This window comes from Danio aesculapii, chromosome 15 (assembly GCF_903798145.1).
Source record: "Danio aesculapii chromosome 15, fDanAes4.1, whole genome shotgun sequence".
Taxonomy (NCBI): domain Eukaryota; kingdom Metazoa; phylum Chordata; class Actinopteri; order Cypriniformes; family Danionidae; genus Danio; species Danio aesculapii.
In genome coordinates this window covers 24,499,490-24,519,315 of record NC_079449.1, presented here as the reverse complement: position 1 = coordinate 24,519,315, position 19,826 = coordinate 24,499,490, and the positions used below count along the sequence as shown (strand labels likewise).

The 19,826-nt window shown below is 34.4% G+C and overlaps 1 protein-coding gene across 12 annotated transcripts in view; it reads left to right on the top strand.

Annotated features, from left to right (window-relative positions):
- Positions 1–19,826, top strand: part of myo18ab (myosin XVIIIA b) — a 174,187-nt gene that overhangs the window by 125,386 nt on the left and 28,975 nt on the right. For all 12 annotated transcript variants that reach the window (XM_056473344.1, XM_056473345.1, XM_056473342.1 and 9 more), the window contains 8 exons: positions 432–551; positions 880–991; positions 8,135–8,262; positions 9,361–9,515; positions 14,097–14,220; positions 14,351–14,551; positions 16,915–17,025; positions 19,660–19,764. In XM_056473344.1, the coding sequence (XP_056329319.1) occupies positions 432–551; positions 880–991; positions 8,135–8,262; positions 9,361–9,515; positions 14,097–14,220; positions 14,351–14,551; positions 16,915–17,025; positions 19,660–19,764 (1,056 nt within the window). The remainder of the gene's footprint in view (positions 1–431; positions 552–879; positions 992–8,134; positions 8,263–9,360; positions 9,516–14,096; positions 14,221–14,350; positions 14,552–16,914; positions 17,026–19,659; positions 19,765–19,826) is intronic.

Below are 19,826 nucleotides of genomic sequence, written 5' to 3'. Positions count from 1 at the left end.
GTATTCAAATACAAAAATTCAACAATTAAACGGAAAATAGCGTGGTCATCATTGTATATATAATTGTATACATTAATGTAAAAATAATTTTTTTGTCCTTTAATCTTTTATAAATCATCTAATTCTGCCATGTCACTATAGCGGATACATTGCGATATCGATGCTCAACCGATAAATTGTTCAGCCCTAGTTCACACATCTACAAAATCACACCTTTACACCCAATAACAGTCACAGAAACCCACATCTCTCACCATCAGCATTGGACTGTGTTACCAAAATACCATCATCTCCATGTGAAATATGTGAGCGATGATATACTGTAGATGTAAAGTGTTGCATGTGTATGTGAGATGAGCTCATACACTACTCTGAAGTTTGCATCTAGTACACACACGCCTCATGTTTGCGTCATTATTTTTATTTTTCAGATCACAGAACTGTCATCAGAGCTCGCCGATGAGCGAAACACCGGCGAATCTGCCTCGCAGCTGCTGGAGTCAGAGACCTCGGAGAGACTGAGGCTGGAGAAAGACATGAAGGATCTACAGGTACAACACACACACTTCAGAACGGAGACAGTTTTGACTTTCTGGAAGGGATCTCCTCATGCCTGAAATAGATATTTTCTGGCAACGCAGTCCAAGCAGCAGAGCATGAGCCGTATACAAATTTTGTCATCTCGCATTAAATATCTATGCGAAAGATGTAGTGTGTGTGAGCGAGTGTCTGCAGGTATTTGTCTGTGTGTGGTGTGTTTTATGTGTCTACTAGGCTCAGAGTTGCCTGTATGAGCAGATGGTCTGGATATTTCCCTGTAGAACAGTGAGCTGATGTGCTTTGCATCCCTCTGTGTGTATGTGTGTGTCTGTGTATCAGGCCAAGTTTGACGCTATGAAGAAGCAGACAGAGTCTATGGAGATGGAAGTAATGGAGGCACGGCTAATACGTGCATCGGAGCTCAACGGGGAAATGGATGATGATGACACTGGTGAGTTTGTGATGGCTCTTCCTGGACTGAACAAAGTCAGAAATGCCACTGTTTCCACCTGGTATCAACATACATTTCTAGTTATCCACTTACAAGCGTTTCTAGCAGATAATAACATTCATTCAATTGTGCCTCACACAACCACATGTGTTTGGGTTTTGGTGAGACTTTCTTTTTATTACATCACAATCTACAGGCCCGTAACAGGGGGGCCTGACAGACATCACTGACTAAGGTCCAGAATTTTTCCCATGCATGAGCTCATTTGTCCAATTTTGACTGCTATGCCATCATAATAAGTGAAAATAACCCATTGAAAAGTTTTAAGACTCTGTTGGCTGTGGTGACTTAGCTAATTAGTTTTGGCCAATGCAAACAATTATTTTTCATGAGTCCAACATCCAGCTGCTACAAAACATACAATGTGACATAAGAGAAGTCGTCTTTTACTGCTCTATCGTTTTTAAATAGAGAAAACATTTTACAGGCAACTTTTATTCCAAATCTTGGACCTTATTCTTGAAACCAAAAAAATGACCAATAAAAAGGTGTGAAGCACCAAAAGCAGCCCATATTAAAATCATTTGAATACTATTTTGGCTATTGTTGTTATCCATGAATTATCCATGTTGTTATCCATGAAAGAGGGCTAGAAAATTTGTGAAGTTCTACATTATTATTATTATTATTATTATTATTATTATTATTATTATTATTATTATTATTATTATTATTATTATTATTATTATTATTTGTTTTTTATTCAAATGGTCAAATTCTGACTGAGGAAATTTGAATGTGCTGGCCAGTTTGTTATTTATAATTTTCCTTAAAAATGACAATAGGCTTGTTTTTAAATTAAAACGGATTCATATATATATTTATATATAAGTATTTTCCTCCGGGTTGTTCGGTTTCCCCCACAGTCCAAAGACATGAGCTATACTGTAGGTGACTTGAATAAGCTAAATTGTCCATAGTGTATGTGTATGAATGAGAGTGTATGGATGTTTCCCAGTGATAGGTTGCAGTTGGAAGGGCACACGCTGCGTAAAACATATGCTGGATAAAGTTGGTGGTTCATTCCGCTGTGGCGACCCCAGATTAATAAAGGGACTAAGCCGAAAAGAAAATGAATGAATAAAAGGAAAATGAAAAAATACATATTTTTCATTTATTCTTCTAAATCTTTAGTAAATATTTTTGGTACATCAAAAGGTTGTTATGATGACCATCTGACAAGCTAATCCAGCTAAAAATAGTGCTTAAATTTTTTTTAAATTTCATAATAAAAAAGAAAATGAGGCGTATAATTGCAAAAATGTCCACTTTTTGAGAGAAAAGAACCACCCCTTTTACCAGGCTGGCTATGGGGCTGATCCACACACAGTTGAAGTCATAATTTTTAGCCCTCCTGTGAAATTATTATTATTATTTTTTAATATATATTTCTAAAGTGATATTTAATGTAAAGAAGATTTAATAGTTGTAATAAAACATTTCTCATAACTAACATCTTTTGTTAGTACAATTATGGTGGTACTTAATATTTTTCTAGTTGTTTTACACAATATTAGTATTCAGCTTAAAGTGAAATTTAAAGGCCTAACTTGTTTATTAGGTTAACTAGGAATGCTATGCTAATTAGACGTTATTGGATAACAGTGGTCTGTTCTGTAGCCAATCTAAAAATAAAATAAAATCTGAAGGTGCTAATAATATTTACAATGAAATAGTTTTCTTTCAACCAAACAAAGCAAAAAGACTTCCTCCAGAAGAAAGAAATATTGTAGGAAATACTGTAAAAATGCCCTTTCTGTGTTAAACAGCATTTGGGTAATATTTGAAAAAGAATAAGGAGTCACAAGCAGGAGGGATAGTTATTCTGGCTTCAACTGTATGCCTGTTACAGTAATCGATAAATCAACATATCGCACAATACATTGACATGACCTTAGTATTTTTTGGTGACACAATATATATCACCCATCATATTTACATAAAAATAAATGTCAGCAACATTTGATCTGATTGTGCAGCCTCTGCCATCTAATCTCCGTTGGAGGTGTCTGAGAGCTCGGGGAAATCCTTTAGAAACAATGTTTACTGACAAATTCTCACATTTTCCCTAAAACTGCTGATGCTTTGGAAGAAGTGGAGCTCTGTTTCACAGCCCCAGTGACAGTGCAAAATGGCACACTTTCACAAATAACAATAAAGGACATTTACATTCGACATCTCTGGTGTCAGTGTTTATATTAGGACATTCCCTTTTACAGAATCTAAATGATAACTTTTATGCCTGTCTTAAAATGAAAATAGTATAACTATTCAGTATCACACAATAAATTTACTTATCATGACAGGCCTAAATCTACATAGAATTTCTGGAGTAGCTCAGTGTACAATTGAATGTATGAGTCTGTTACACATTTTAAAAGAGAGTAGGTGAAAAGTCTTTTTTTTGCTGTTTGAACATTCAACTACATACGCTCTGTCACTAACTGCATATAAATGAACAATTTTACTGGTAAAGTCAAATATTTGGCATTATGAGGATATTTGGCATGGCATGATTCCTTTGTGCATTATTAAACATGCTCGCTGTCTCGCCTCTCCACCTGAAATTACATCATAAGACTAAACCATCCAAAAAGCTTTGCATAATCATACTACTGAAACTAAATGTAATATGGTGATTTCAATTTTACACTTTCACTTTGCAAAGTACCACTCCAGCATGCATGCTCTTCAGATGATCGCATGCATCACAATTCTAATAGCAAAACACATCAGAATGACAATTCTCAAGCATTTCATTTCATACTTCAAAGTCAGCACGTGCGTTGTAAATCTATTATTATATAAATCCAGCATGTCGCTTCAGAACATCTTGGATTTAGATTAGACTGATTAGATTAGATTAGTCTTTATGAAATGTTTTAAATTAAGCTTCAGGGGAATTGGCTTTACAAATGGAACAGAAATCTATTAGGTTTCATTAAAAAAATTCCCAGTTGAATTTAGAAGATGAATAAAACAGGTTTAAAAAGACACAAGAGTGAGTACATGATGACTCTTTACATTTTAGGATGACTTTACCTTGTAAATACAGTAAGAAGTGTCTGGAATAAAAGTAACTCTAACTTACCAATCACATTATTCACATTAATGATACAAATTGTTACGTTTAGTCTAACGTGTACAAGCTTAAAGCTTTTTAGACGGTGTTTAGTTTCCCTCATCCGTGGTTGGACAGATGAAAATGCATTTTGATGCCAGCTGTAAATGGGACCTCAGAAAAGGGATTCCCTCCTGATGGCGGAGCTTTGAGCGAAAACTATCAGAGCCTTCCTGAATGGTTTTGGCAGAATTGAAGGGTTATCTAGCAGGATTTCCCTGAGTTTGGCGGCCCATGACTCTCTGGTGAGGAGTAGAGCTTCAGGTGTGCTGAGTGGTTCAGCTTGGCACCTCCAGACAAATGAGAAAATAATCTGTAGCATCAGAGCCGCTGCTCCTCATTAAGCTGTTTATATGGAAATGCCAGGGGGCACTGAAAACACGCGCTCGCTCTCTCTGTCTCTCACCCCCTCTGCTTCTCTCGCTCTTTTTCACTACTTTATACTGTTTCTGGAACTTTCCATGTAGAGGGAACATTCTCCATTATTGTTTTTTGCTTCGAGAGTTCCTAAATATGATCTAGCATAAAATTAGATTGGAATTTTTTAAACCTTCACTTTAGAGGTTTTTACATTCTTAACTGTACCAAAAAATTAAACGTACCAAACACTTACTCTAATGCTGCATAAACCACTGTGATTTGTGTAACAAATATTGCGTTTAACCCTGTTAATCTGTAATATTGTTTCTCTTGGATATGAAATTGTAATACCAAAACCCTTCCATTTCATGATGTGAAGTAATGTAAATGATTTGATCACGTTTCTTAGCTTCTACAAATGTTGTAAATGAAGAAATGTTGTAAACTGCATTTATCAAGGTTGGAGGACCAACCCAGTTACTAAAATAAGAAAGAATTATCAAATAAATGCTTTTCTTATGTTTTTAAGATAATAAATATACAGTTATCAGTAATTCTAAACCATTAGTGAGACAAAAACTAGCTGATGATATCTTAATTTGCAACCCTGTATTAATTGTGATGTGTATTGTAAGCACATACTGTATGTGTGTATTGTAAATAATATGGTAACACTTTACAATAAGGTTGTATTAGTTAGTTAATGCATTTACTAACATCAACAAACAATGAACAATGCATTTATTACAGTATTAGTTCCTGTTAGTTCATTCATTCATTTTCTTTTCGGCTTAGTCCCTTTATTAATCCAGGGTCGCCACAATGGAGTGAACCGCCAACTTATCCAGCACATGTTTTTACACAGCGGATGCCCTTCCAGCTGCAACTCATCTCTGGGAAACATCCATGCACACTCATTCACACTCATACACTACGGACAATTTAGTCTACCCAGTTTACGGACTGTGGGGGAATCCGGAGCACCCGGAGGAAACTTATGCAAACGCAGGGAGAACATGCAAACTTCATTGCCAACTGACCCAGCCGAGGCTCGAATCAGCGACCTTCTTGCTGTGAGGCAACAGCACTACCTACTGCGTCACTGCGTCTCTGTTCCTGTTAGTTAACATTAGTTAATGAAAACAGTCGTTCGTTGTTAGTTCGTTAAATCATGGTGCATTAACTAATGTTAAAAAGCATGAATTTGGATGTTAATAATGCATTAGTAGATATTGATTGTTAATAAATGTTGAAGAAGTATTGTTTATGATTAGTTCATGTTAGTAAATACATTAAATAACAAAACCTTATTGTAAACTATAATATAATATAATATAATAAATATATAATATAATATAGTATAATATAATATAATATAATATAATATAATATAATATAATATAATATAATATAATATAATATAATATAATATAATATAATATAATATAATATAATACATGAGCAATATCACACAAGTAGCAGTGTGATATGGTTGTTTGAGGCTGCAGGCCGAGTGCCTTAGTGCCTCCCACCAGTGCCAATATACAGCCATATTGCACTGCTACAAGTGTAATATTGTGTTTATACAACAGTTTGATGGCAAAATCGTGTGTATAAAAATGAAATCAACCACAGAGACTCTCAAAACCCTTTTGTACGAGGAAGTACTGTACTTTTTCCTTCACTAATTCACATCTGCAGCTGATGTCACAACAGTAAAAGCTGTTGCTACTTCACAAACGTCACTTTAGAGCTAGTATTTGAATGATTCTCTAGCGTAATGTCTAAAGTAATGGCAAAACAGCTGATTTTGCTAATTTTTTATGATTATTAGGCTAAACCGCAATAATTTCACAATAATTAACCCAGAAAAAGCCAAAGCACAACAAACACTACCAGTTTCTGTGGTATAAATACTATGTTCACTACAAAATACTACAAAGCACTACAAAATACAAAAGAGGGAGATTGACTCAGAATGTCATTTACCTGATTTAAAATAATTTGTTCTGCTTTAGTTTGAAATTTACGTTGAAAAAACTTTGTTTTTTTTCCCCTAAGGACTTATTATGCAGTCTCTGTCACCATCTTGTGACGGAACATTAACCGTCACTTTTTTGGTCTGCTCAGACAGGCTGATGCACTGAATCTGATGCTCCGAAATTATAAATATTTAAAAATAGGGACTATCCTTCAAAATATACTGCATAGTTGCAATCTAAACAACTACATTATCGACTAAAAAACCTCAAAAGTACAGTATGTTGTCCAACAGCTGCAATATTTGTCAAATTGTAGAGTGTCCTCTGTTTGTCACTGTATGTGGGCGGAGTAATACACAAGGGAGAAGGGTGAAGAGGCTGTACTAGTGCTGTTATTTGCAGAATATCACACGGCTATAAGCCAATCAGATTCAAGAACCAGACAGAACTGTTGTATAAAATATAATATATCATGTGGCACTGAAGACAGAAGTAAAGACAAAGTAACACCTCCTAAAAATTCAGCCTTAACGTCACAGGGATAAATTAGATTTTAATATTGATTCAAAAAGAAATGGTTTTAAATTGGATTTCTTTGGTCGAGCAACAAATAAGCAGTACTGTGAAATAGTGTTATTACAGCTTTGGTAAGCATAGACTTCTTTCAAAAACATATAAAAATCTCTTACAAGCCATAACCCTGCAAATGTCATGCAAAAGAAAGAGCAAATAAAAACATCTTGGTTTTTAGTTTAGTTTGATGTTCTTAGGCTGACAATCAAAAATCATTATTATTTGAAGGTTAAGCACTTCTTTTCATTGTAAATGTTTTGAAAAAGCAGAACAATAACTCCTGGCCATCACTTAGACTCTATTCCTGGAAAGTAGCTTCCAGTTCTTCCACAATCTTACTTCCTTTTCATATGTCCCTGTCGCAGTCTATAATGGTGTTCTCAGTGAAAGCCTGAACACGATTATACTCAGTAGTGCTGTTCCTAGAATCTCCGCTATCATGAACAAAGCTCAATTTAATGCGTATGTCACACTGGTGACGGCTTGTTCTCACCTCTGTGTCACCCAGCTGATCTCTCAGGCTTAATGCTAAGCCACGCACATTTGATTTATTCTACTTTCCGGCAATTACGTTCTCTAACAGTGACATGGTGGGACTGGCTCCGCTCTGTGTTTTGTTATTACTAATGTCTATGTTTCAGCGCAGTTCGTTGATCTGCTTTGATTTATTAACGCGTGTATTTACGTTTTTTCTGCTCTTCAGTGATAGATTCACAGAATGGGATTTGGTAATGAAAAGGATTCTAGTAAAATGTTTAAACCTCAGATATTTTCAGAGAGACAATCTTATCGCAATTACGATACAATTTTTAACCGCATTATGATAAACATTTGACATCTCAAATTGCTCCACGAACTTCAAGTGCACTGAACCTGTTGAGAGAGAGTACTTGTATTATGCGCAGCAGACAAAACAGAGTACTTCGCTTTGAAGCGCTGTCATTTTTATTTAATTAAATTGCAGCGTTTTGCAGCTGAGTAATCACTGAAGGCCATTTCACAATAAATTGCGCTGCCTTAATCATGACTGACTGACTGTGTTTGAAGGAGGAGAATGGAGGCTCAAGTATGAGAGAGCCATCAGAGAGATCGAGTTCACCAAGAAGAGACTCCAGCAAGAGTTTGATGACAAACTAGAGGTGGAGCAGCAAAACAAGAGGCAGCTGGAGAGGAAAGTAAGGACTACTCACCCACACATTGTTGTTTTTATTTAGATTTTTTTTTAGCTCCTACACTTTTTTCCAGCTTTTACATCTTCAGTGATTGCCAGCACATCCAAGTCCATTGAAAAGATATTGGTTTAATTGTTCTAGCTAATTTCACTAATTTGTTTTACAATGTTTTGATTTACTTTGCCAACATTTAAAGCAATGTTTTTTAATGTTTTATTTGTACAGTTTGCAGTTTAACTCTTTCTCCACCAGTTTTTTTTAATGAAAAGTTGTGAGCCACAACTATTTTGATAAGTTTATATAGGGTTTAATCATTCCACTGTGGCGACTACTGATAAAGAAGGGCGTAAACGGAAGGAAAGTGAGAGTGAGGTTAACCGTTATCGGCCTGTCCATGACACAGCTAGAAGCTTTTGTGTTTAAAGGGATTTCTCTCACTAACTTCATCCTAATGAGATTCAAAGTCATCAAACATGAGTTTAAAGATAAGGGGTATGAGTCAATGCCATTAATGCCTGCCTGTACATCTGAATACCTCTTACATACAGTTTACATCTGGGTAGGGTTGCACCAGCTGATCCTAAGTTCTTTTTTAAACTGGAACATCCACACTAGAGGCTTTGTAACTATTAGCTAGTTTGTTACTAAATTTGGTCTCACTTCGGTTTCACCACATGTTCTTAAGGCAAACCGTAGTTAGATATTATAAATGACATTTTAATAGCACATTAAATTACAGTCAGTCACTAATAACATACGACCTCAGACTCCTGACCTTACCCTAAGATCGCTAATAAAATAAAATATCTAAAAATAAAAATAACATCTAAACACCCTGTTTTTTGAATACATTCTTATAAGTCAGTGGCCTGTTATCAGTTATACCTTAGATTGCGCGTCCCTGCAGTTGACTTTCTTCTCCAAAGCTAACAAACATATCATAAAAGCCCAGACTTCACTGATATTGTCAGTGTGTTCCAACTCAACAGCATGTACTGTCTCAAGCATGAATGTATTATCTGAAACTCACATGTCTAGACAAGACACTCAGTGGATGGACAGATCCACCTGTACAGACTCACTGAGAATCTGTGTGTTTAGCTGACAGACCTGCAGGCGGACAATGAAGAGGTGCAGCGCGTGGCTCAGCAGCTGAAGAAGAAATGCCAGAGACTGACAGCAGAGCTGCAGGACACCAAACTGCACCTGGAGGGCCAGCAGAGCCGCAACCACGACCTGGAGAAGAAACAGCGCAAGTGAGTCAGAGAGAGAGAGAGAGATTTACAAACACACTGTTGAGGAAATGGATAATTACACCTCTTACAGAGCACTTAATGCCACGGCAAGATATTTTGTTGGTTGGATGTCTATTTCGGTCATGTCAGGCTGTGATGAACCACCCAAGTGAAAACACGTTGGCCCAAAATCCTTTTCTTCAAAACGGTCTACTTATACTGTTGGTATTAATACAGAGTTGCTCATTTAAATCTGTTTCACAAGCTCTCAATTCCATTTTAGCTTTATTTGATTCAGAATTATTCAGTATATCTGTAATGACAACCATTTTGTTGACTTGTTCTAATGTGCAGTATACATTAGTAATAAGAAATTATATCCCTATTAAGGATTTAAACTATGCAGGATGATATTTCAGACTAATTCAGATTCTTTTGAACTATTGACTACTTATTTTTTAAATGAACTGGCTTATAAGATATTTACAAACTATATGTACACTTATATATATATATATATATATATATATATATACACTTAATGTTCACATGCAAGACTTTTGTGAAGAAAAATCTTTCAGTGTTTTTGTGACCGAGTGCAAAGTTTGAGGGAATGCAGTATTCTTGTGGGAGAATGCCGAGTTTCTCAGGGGAACACAAAATTCTAGTGAGAGAACACAGTGTATTTTAAGGAAAATTAATACTCTTGTTGAAGAGTCAGACACATTGAAAGCACTGCCACCAGTGCCATTATGTTCTACAGAGGGTGGATGCCAACATCTGATTCGGACATGTAATAATAAGTTGTTAATAAAGTTTTGTCTCAGAAAGGCGCATTTGACAGTAGCTTGAGATGAGAGTAGCTAAAGAGTGAGGCGAAATTCAAAATTGTTTATTTTCATTCATAAAAATTGTACCATATGTACAAATTGTGACAGACTCCTATATAGGTAACACTTTACTTGAAGGGGTGGTCTTTAGAGTGTCTTGACACCTTCATAATCAGGACATGACATGAGATGCCATGAATAAGACTATTTTTTTTCATGTCATTAAGTGCCATTTGTTCCATTATGTCATTTTAAATGCAAAGATGATGATGTTCGAGACATAAATTTATTATATACATAATTTATTTATAAATACAGATAACTTGTCATTAACCTTTCATAAGCATGATTGTCATGAACAAAAAGTGTCTTAAATAATTTTCTGATCACTTTCTTCAGTTGATCAAAGTGCATTTGTCATTAAAATATAGCAGTAAAATTGTCAATACTCTGTCAAATAAGTTTATGAAAGAGTATATTTAATGACATGTAATGACTTTCTAATGACAAATTCAGTTTGTGTCAAGAAAAATATGAATCATGCTGTCGAAAAAAAGAACCACAATCATAATAATAGCCTCATGACAATCATGTTTATGACAGGTTTTTGACAAATGTGTTGTCTTGGTAATGTAAAGTTGTCATGACAAAGACAGGTTATGGTGTATTTATGTCAAGTTTCATAACAAAAACATCTCACAACAATAAACTTTGCATTAAAAATGACATAACTGAGTAAATTACTCTTAATGACAGTTGCCAGAAGCATGCATAAAATGTCATTCACATTCATGACGTGTCTTTTAATGATTAAGGATTTTTCATGATATACATATTTCATCAGTATTATGAACACCTCTTCAAGTAAAGTGTTACCCATGTTTTTTTTTAATATTTTTAGACCTTTAAGCACAAGAACAACCTCAATACCACAGTAAAAATGTTTGGATCTGAGAGCTGGAACAGTGGTATTCAGTGGTCGCGCAAATGAAAGGTCCATGTTTTTTAGCAAATGCAAACTCAAGACAATACTCATGCTGCAATGCAACGTTTCTCTTTGGAATGCACTACTTGACAGGAACTGTTTTTGGATTTGCACCTAATCACAATGAACTGAAAAACAATATTTTTAGCAACTCTAATATGTTGAACATGGAATCTGTTCCAATTAGCTGAGATTTAATTGTTTAGAAGAATGAAATCACTATCGTTTCTTGGAGCGTGAATGTGTGAAGGTGCTGTTGCTAAGCCTCAGTAGACTTTTGAGTAAACTGGCAGAGGCTGTGCCTGTCACTGCGGAGGGCATGTGTGAAAGTCCACTCTAAATGTAATGGTCAGCCCGCGGCTCAGGGTGACGGCAGATTTAGTCAGTGGGAGGGATGGGGGGAGGGTGAGGAGAGCGGTTCTTCATCTCTCCGTGGGGCTCAGATTAACACGAAGAGTTGCATAAGACTCATTTACGGGATCATAACAGGTCCTAGGAGAGGAGGGGGAGGAGAAAAGAAGGAAAAAAGAACAAACTGATTTGCCCCAAAGCGTCACGACTTGCACGTTGTTGCCCACTTACAAGTTAACCCAATCAGAAAACTCTCCCCTAATGCCCCTCCTGACACACACGTCACACACAATACTGTAAAGCTTAGAAGAGTTTTAGTTCTCAAAGCTCCGCTATGCTGGGCTATTTTAGGAAAAGCAGGTACGTTGTTATTTTTACACTTTTCTTTGTCAGTAGACTTGTGCTTATTGATATTAAAGTGATTAGCGATTCACTTTAGTTATTGCATTATACAGTACAGTATACAGTATTTTGATTAGTGGTCAGCTAATATGTGTTTTTAATTTGTAATACAGATATTTAAATGCAGGGAGACTAAAAATATCTATACGCATAATACAATTTAATTACAGCAAATTAAAAGTAATTATAGTTATTAATGGAAATAGTAAAACAAAATTACATTATAATGAAATTTTTGCCATCTATGCTTTTCTTTTTTACTCATTTCAATACAATGTATGATTCAAATGGTTATTTAAAGGGACATTTTCTTCAGACCATCCAAGATTTTGCAAAACATTATAGAAAATAATTTAGCTAAAACCTAGTTATTCCTTATTAATTATTCATAAAGAGTATGTGGCACCTGATTATACATTAGTATTCCAAGTACACAAGCATTGATTGGTTTGTCAGTGCAAGAAACTGGACATTATTTGAGCTTGTTGACTTATTATTGCATTTATCACACAACTTTGGCCCATATGTGTTTTTTAAGCTATTAAAGTGCTGTTAGTTATTGACTTGCCTTTTATAAATTTCCAACCACCACAGTTTCAATTACAGATTTTCTTTATTGTTGAGCAATTCCAACGTTACGCATGTGACATTTGCAGTAAAAACTCAAAGCATAAATTCACATAGGAAGTATATGTTAACATTATATTAAAACATCTGTTTATATATATATATATATATATATATATATATATATATATATATATATATATATATATATATATATATATATATATATATATATATTTTTTTTTTTTTTTTTAATATTATTATTAATATTATTATATTATTATATTTTTTATGGCAAGATTGACATTTGCACGGGGTTGCTCTGTTCTACTAAAGATAGAAGTCACATACATGGTAGGCATGGGATGATAACCGGTTTCAAGGTTTATCACTGTTTGGAAATTTTCGGTTATACCATTCCTACAGTATATGTACGGTTTTGTTTTATGTGTTTTTTACAACTTTTTTATTTAGTTTATTAGGGCAACAGTATCTCCAGCGGAAAAGAACTATTCACATTAAAATCTACTGTTCCAAAATATTTTTAATGCTTCTTAAAATAAAATAATTTGCGTTCAATGGGGAATAAATTGTTAAAAAGAACTTATTTTAGAGCAGTTATCACAATACTGTGAAACTGATATTTTTCATACACGTGATATTATCATACCATCAGAATCTTTGACTGGCCCATGTCTAATACATAGTTGCTGAGTGGGAGGAAATTAACAGGATTCCTTTAAATGTCCTAAAAAATAAAAGTGTCTGAAGAATTCCTAAATATTGCTTGGCTTATTCACAGACAAATTTAACCTCCAAAAATCTAAAATATCACTCACTCTAAGCCTCATATTTAATTTTAAACCTAAATTTGGGTAACACTTTATTTTGATGGTCCATTTGAGTATTAGTAGACTGAAAAATATCTGCTGAAACTGCTCCTTCAACAGACATTTAACTGATTATAAGAAACTTTGCAAGTACATCTCAACTTACACTAACCGTAACCCCAACCCCAACCTAACAGTCTACTCATAATCTAATGAGAATTAGTTGGCATTTAGATGCAATGTAACTTAAATTCAACAAACAGACCATCAAAATAAAGTGTGACCTAAATTTCTTCTACATAAAAGTTGTTTTTGGGAAATGTAAATGAAACTTATTAGTTTAACCAAAAATGATCAAAAACTTGACTACAAACACATCAGTTGACAAATACAAAGTGACCAATCATGACCATTAGATAATAATAAATTCTATACAAGCAATACAAACAATACAAACTTAATACAAATATAAGTTGCATTAAAATATTGTCATTATGGTTGTAGTTTAGTCAGTTCTTTTGAAATCCTTTCCAAAGTCCACCACACAGAATCAGTGAATGTAAACCCTCTGGAAAACTGTTTTACATCTTTGTGTCTTTTGTGTTCCTGAGATGAAGTATTTGTTTTGTTGATGCAGGTTTGACTCAGAGCAGACTCAGGCTCAAGAGGAGGTGCAGAGAGAGAAGAGTCAACGGGAGAAGCTCAGCAGAGAAAAAGACATGCTGACCGGGGAAGTGTTCAGCCTTAGACAACAACTAGAGGTCCGCAACCGCTCTTATATCATCCTCTCTTTGTTGTCTCTCGCTTCAGTCCTGGCTGTGATGTACATGTGTCTGTGTGCACCAAGCCCAGACTCTGTTGTCCTAAATGAGTTTTTCTCTTCTCTTTCAGGATAAGGATCTGGAGATATGTGCTGTCAATCTGAAGCTGGAGCAGATGGAGGCGGAGCTTCAGGATCTAAACTCGCAGGAGTCGAAGGATGAGGCGTCATTGGCCAAGATTAAAAAGCAACTTCGTGACCTTGAGGCCAAAGTCAAAGATCAAGAGGAGGAACTGGATGAACAGGCTGGAACCATTCAGATGCTGGAACAGGTGATGTTTTGAATGGGATACACAGATTTGTTTTTACAACATTTTATTATTAGTTTTGGTCGTAATTTGACAGACCCTTTTTAAAAATGTGTTTAAAGACAACCATGACTTTTAATTTGAAGTTATTAGCTTTTAGTATTTTATCAATTTCACATAATCATAAAGTTTAAAAAAGAGGAAAAAAAAGATGATTATGTACATATTATTTATTGCTAAAAGAGGAGGTGCTATATAAAACAATGATCATTTTAAAAAGTTACAGATATAAAAAATTAAACACCTATGAATCTAAAATAAACCAAAAAAATTGTTGTTTTTGTTCTTGTGATCAGGTGATCACCTTTTCAATCATGATGAAGATTTTTAATAACCAATATTCTACTTTAAAGTCTGCGTGAACCAGAAATTGCTGAGACTTTTATTTAAGTATGTTAATGTACTTCCAACTGAAATGGAATATTGAGTAGGCACATCATTCCCTCATAGCAAACTAACGGTAAGAGAGGCATGGTTAAGAATATTTTGAAGGAACGATATTCAGACACAGAAGCAAATAACAGACTTTGATTAAAGATTATCAAAACAAGTTTTTGTTAACTAGGCGTGGAATAATTGTTCACCTAAAGAATATTAATGTTTGCTCACAAAAAATCTGTGTAAACAAGGGATGCTCTGAATGATCGACCAAAGATCGGTATCACATTTTACATCGGTACTCGGCAATCTGGCAAATCTCATAAACCGATCGCAGGTGTTTGTTTGAGTTTACAAGCAGAGGAAGATGCACGTGTGCTCCTGTATTATGCATACCCTACAGCAGCCAAACACTTGAGGAGGTAACTGATGTGTGGGGGCGTGAGCAATCAGTGCACTCGTGTCACAACAGCTAAAATATAAAAAGATGCAGTGCGACCTATTTTTATAGTCTATTGGCGCAACTCGTGCGAGTGATGGTCTCTTTGTTGCAAGTGCAACCATTGTATTTCCAGTGTTTTGAGCTGCTGTGATGAGATCACCCCTATCTAGTGTCTCATCCAACCTTGTGACCTCTCCCGGAAGCTCTGCGAGCCTTATGCTAATTCATATCGGCTCCATGATCCCCAAAAATGAGTTAAAATACCTGGAAATTATAGCGACGAGAGTGAATGAGCAAGAGAACAGATCGCAAGAGGCACAGTTATGGTCTAAGCATTACATTTCTTAGGTTAAATGAACACCTGTAAATTCCCCCCTCTCTCTCACTGAGAGAACTGCTGTCAATAGTTGGACACAAGCAAAATATTGGAATGGTCTTGTATGTATTCAGGCCTTTCTTCATATAACAACTGAAAGTTCAGTGTTTTTAACAATATTGCAAGTTCACTAAAAGCTGGCTGGAATTATTAGATAAATAAAACATGAATATTTAGTAATATAACTTCTTGTAAAATACTTTTTGCAATAAACAGTAGTTTATAGGCCTATTTTCTTTTAGTAGTTAAGTATTAGATTTATAAGTGATTTATATTAGATTTATATTAGATTTATAGGTGTGCACTTTTACTTCTTATGCATCAAATGTGCGCTCCAAACTTGTTCTTGATTAAGACATGTTGAATTCTTCTTTCATCATTTGCAGTGTTTCCAAATGTTATATTATTTTCTGTGGGGGTTCATTCCGCTGTGGCGAACCCTGATAAATAAGGGACTAGGCCGAAGTAAAATGCTGCTTCTGACTATGACATGTTCACACCTAAATGGTTATTAGAGACATGTTTAAGGTATTATATGAGGCATCCTTAATTTATTTCCTCAGTTAAGACAAGATCTCCACTTAAGTATTTAAATACTTAGAGGGAAATGTGCTTAATTCATTATAAAGCTTGAAGCATTAGAATCCGTACTCGGTAATGGCGGATCACCATGACAAGGAATTGGTACTCTGTATCGACTACAAAAATCCTAATCAGAGCATCCTTATTGTAAATTTAGAATACACACGCACTTTAAATCTCAAACCGTGGCATGAGTCGTGCACCAATGAAGTCTGGAGAATAAAGATATATGTTGCATCGAACTGCCTGGTGTTTAATGTATTCTTGATGTGATGCACATTCTCTGTGCACTCAATTTTCACCTGTCATGCAGAATATGCAAATTCATGTAGATTCAGCTGATGTGTCTGTGTGGAGAAATTGTCAATATGCACAGTCTGCATACATTATAATAATAATTATGAAGCAGTTTGTTGGCCTGTGTGGCGGTGTTATTTTGCATATGCTTCTGTATGCGGACTGCGTGTGGTTTCACTGTGTTCTATCGCATGCGTGCGTTCAGAAGGTGCAGATTTGTATTCACTGACTTGTTGATGTTGTGACCTGCAGGCCAAGCTCCGTCTGGAGATGGAGATGGAGAGACTGAGACAGACGCATTCGAAAGAGATTGAGAGCAAAGACGATGAAGTGGAGGAGATCAGACAGTCCTGCAGCAAAAAGGTATGATACTTTCAGCCGCCCACCTTTATTGTGTAAAATCCATCATTGTATAGTGTTATATTATAATTAAATAAATGTTTGCTTTTAAAATTCCCACTTTGCATTACAGTCTTCATAGTCTACATGTTATGTAAATGCTGGATAATATAATAATCCTTACTGGGCAATTTTTTTTTGTCTAGCGACTGGTATATTAAAATCCAAACAAATAAATAAATAATAATATTTATTTTATTTTATTTCAATTAATTTAATTTTTATCTGACCAGCCACCATAGAATAATAATCATTATTTCATACTTTTATGTATAAAACAGATGCATATATTAATTGACTGATTGACTTGTTTATTTATTATAATTAGGATTTTTTATGTATTATTACTATTATTATTAATATTATTATTTTAATAATAATAGTACATAATAATAATAATAATAATAATAATAATAATAATAAAGATTATATTATAATAATTTTATGTATTAATATATAATAATAATAATAATAATAATAATAATAATAATAATAATAATAATAATATATTAATACATAAAATGTGTAAAATAATGATTATTATTGTGTAGTGGTTGGATAGATGATGATGAAGATGATGACAATAATAATGCTAATAATAATAATTATTATTATCATCTATCCAACCACTATACAATAATAATCTTTATTCCACACATTATATTATATTATATTATATTATATTATATTATATTATATTATATTATATTATATTATATTATATTATATTATATTATATTATATTATATTATATTATATTATATTATATTATATATTGACTTTCTTATTTACTGTAAAATTACTGTACACTACAATTATGCATGTATTATACTGTATATTTATTGACCTATATTTACAAAATTTAATTTTTATGTAAATGTACATCTACCCTTTACTTAAGATCTTGACTAAGCATTCTTTTTTGTTGTGATCACTATAGAAATGTGTAGTTGTTTATATTTATATACAGCGTTGGGGAAAGTTACTTTTGAAAGTAATGCATTACAATATTGCAGTTGCTCCCCAAAGAAGTAACTAGTTGCGTTATTTATTTGCTTTTATGGAAAGTAATGCTCTGCATTACTTTTGAGTTACTTTGAGTTACTTTTTTTTTTACGTTACTTTTTCTGACCTGTTTGAGGCTTGATCTCTTTCGGAACTTGCAGGTTTTTTTTTCTTCTTCTTTTTTTTTAATAGAGCAGCTCTGTATTTAACAACAGGCTGTAGATGTAGAACCTACACCTTCATTTACTGTTAAAAAAAATAATTTTGAACAATTTAAACAACGTTATCTTTGGAGAACTTCCTGATGCTAAACATGCTGTATACAGATAATTGAAAGTTGAAAGCCATGTGTTTGCTACTTTTGTGTATTTGCCTTATTAGTTCAGTAAAATCACTGTCCACTGAGAAAATCCTCTTTTCCTCTGTGTTAAAATGAATAAAATACTTCCATCACAGAAATGCAAGGCTCTGCCGTTTTGGTTTTTGTCTGTTCCTGCGGGGAGCTTATTTTCTCATTGAGTGTGATTCAACGTGATTACACTGATTTTAATACAGCAAACTATTTTAAAAAGCGTATTCATTAATCTAAAAAGTAACTCGAGTTGCATTTAAAAATATAGATATATTTCTATAACATATATATAATATAATTACTCAAATATTATTACTTAATTTTCTAAAGTAATGCTTTACTCGTTATTCGTTATATAATATTATTATTATTAATATTATTAACTCGCGTTACCTGTAATGCATTACCCCAACACTGTTTATATACCAACTTCAGAAGAAAAATATATGACATAAAATAGGTCTTTGTTACAACAAAAAACAAAAGAAAGAAAGAAAAGTAAGTCATCATGGCCTATTACATTTGCATAAGTCAGGGCCTACTGCTTTCATACACATTTAGTAACATCATCTTTTCTCTTCAGTCAAACTACCTTTATTTCTGTGGAGTTTACACAAGGCAGTGCTTTACAGACAAAAAGTCATCATGTAGGAATTTGCAACAATGTGGAATAAATTCAACACATCATACAGTCCTACTCTAATCTTTTTTCATTAGCTGACAGCATTTCACAAGTTGAAGTGTGTTCAATTTATAGCATTTTAATTGCTGGCGTTCAGTTTTTATGCAGTGCTCGCTTCAGCTCCTGTACGACATAAATAAACAAGACATATTGGGCCATTTGTCGAATACGAATTTTCCTTCAGCGATGTTCGGCTCTTGTTGCTGATAGCGGCTTCACGTTTGTGGAGTGTCTTTTGCGCGGAGGTGCAGATAAGCTGAACTCAACGAGTTTTGTTTTGATGTATAATTCATGGGCCTGCTATTTTATTTTCCTCACGTATAGTTCACCTTTCCCTCCTCTCCACTTAACCAATCAAGCTGCCAGTACAGTGCATCCTATAATTACCCTTCTTTGGGTCCTTTGATTGACACTTGAAGCTGCTCAGATGCATCTAAAGACACATTGAGGGAGTGTATTGATATGTCTGGAATGATGGTATATAATTGGATTGACTCTTCAGGGCAGTGCTACTTCACAAAGCCCTCAGTGATGTTGTGTGTGTTTTGTGTGTGTGTAGCTCAAGCAAATGGAGGTGCAGCTGGAGGAGGAGTATGAAGACAAGCAGAAGGTCTTAAGGGAGAAGAGGGACATGGAGGCCAAACTGATGAGCGCTCAGGACCAGGTACAAAACAAATTTGTTCACATCTGGTTGAAAAGGGATTGGTTAAATATGCTCTGTTTTTC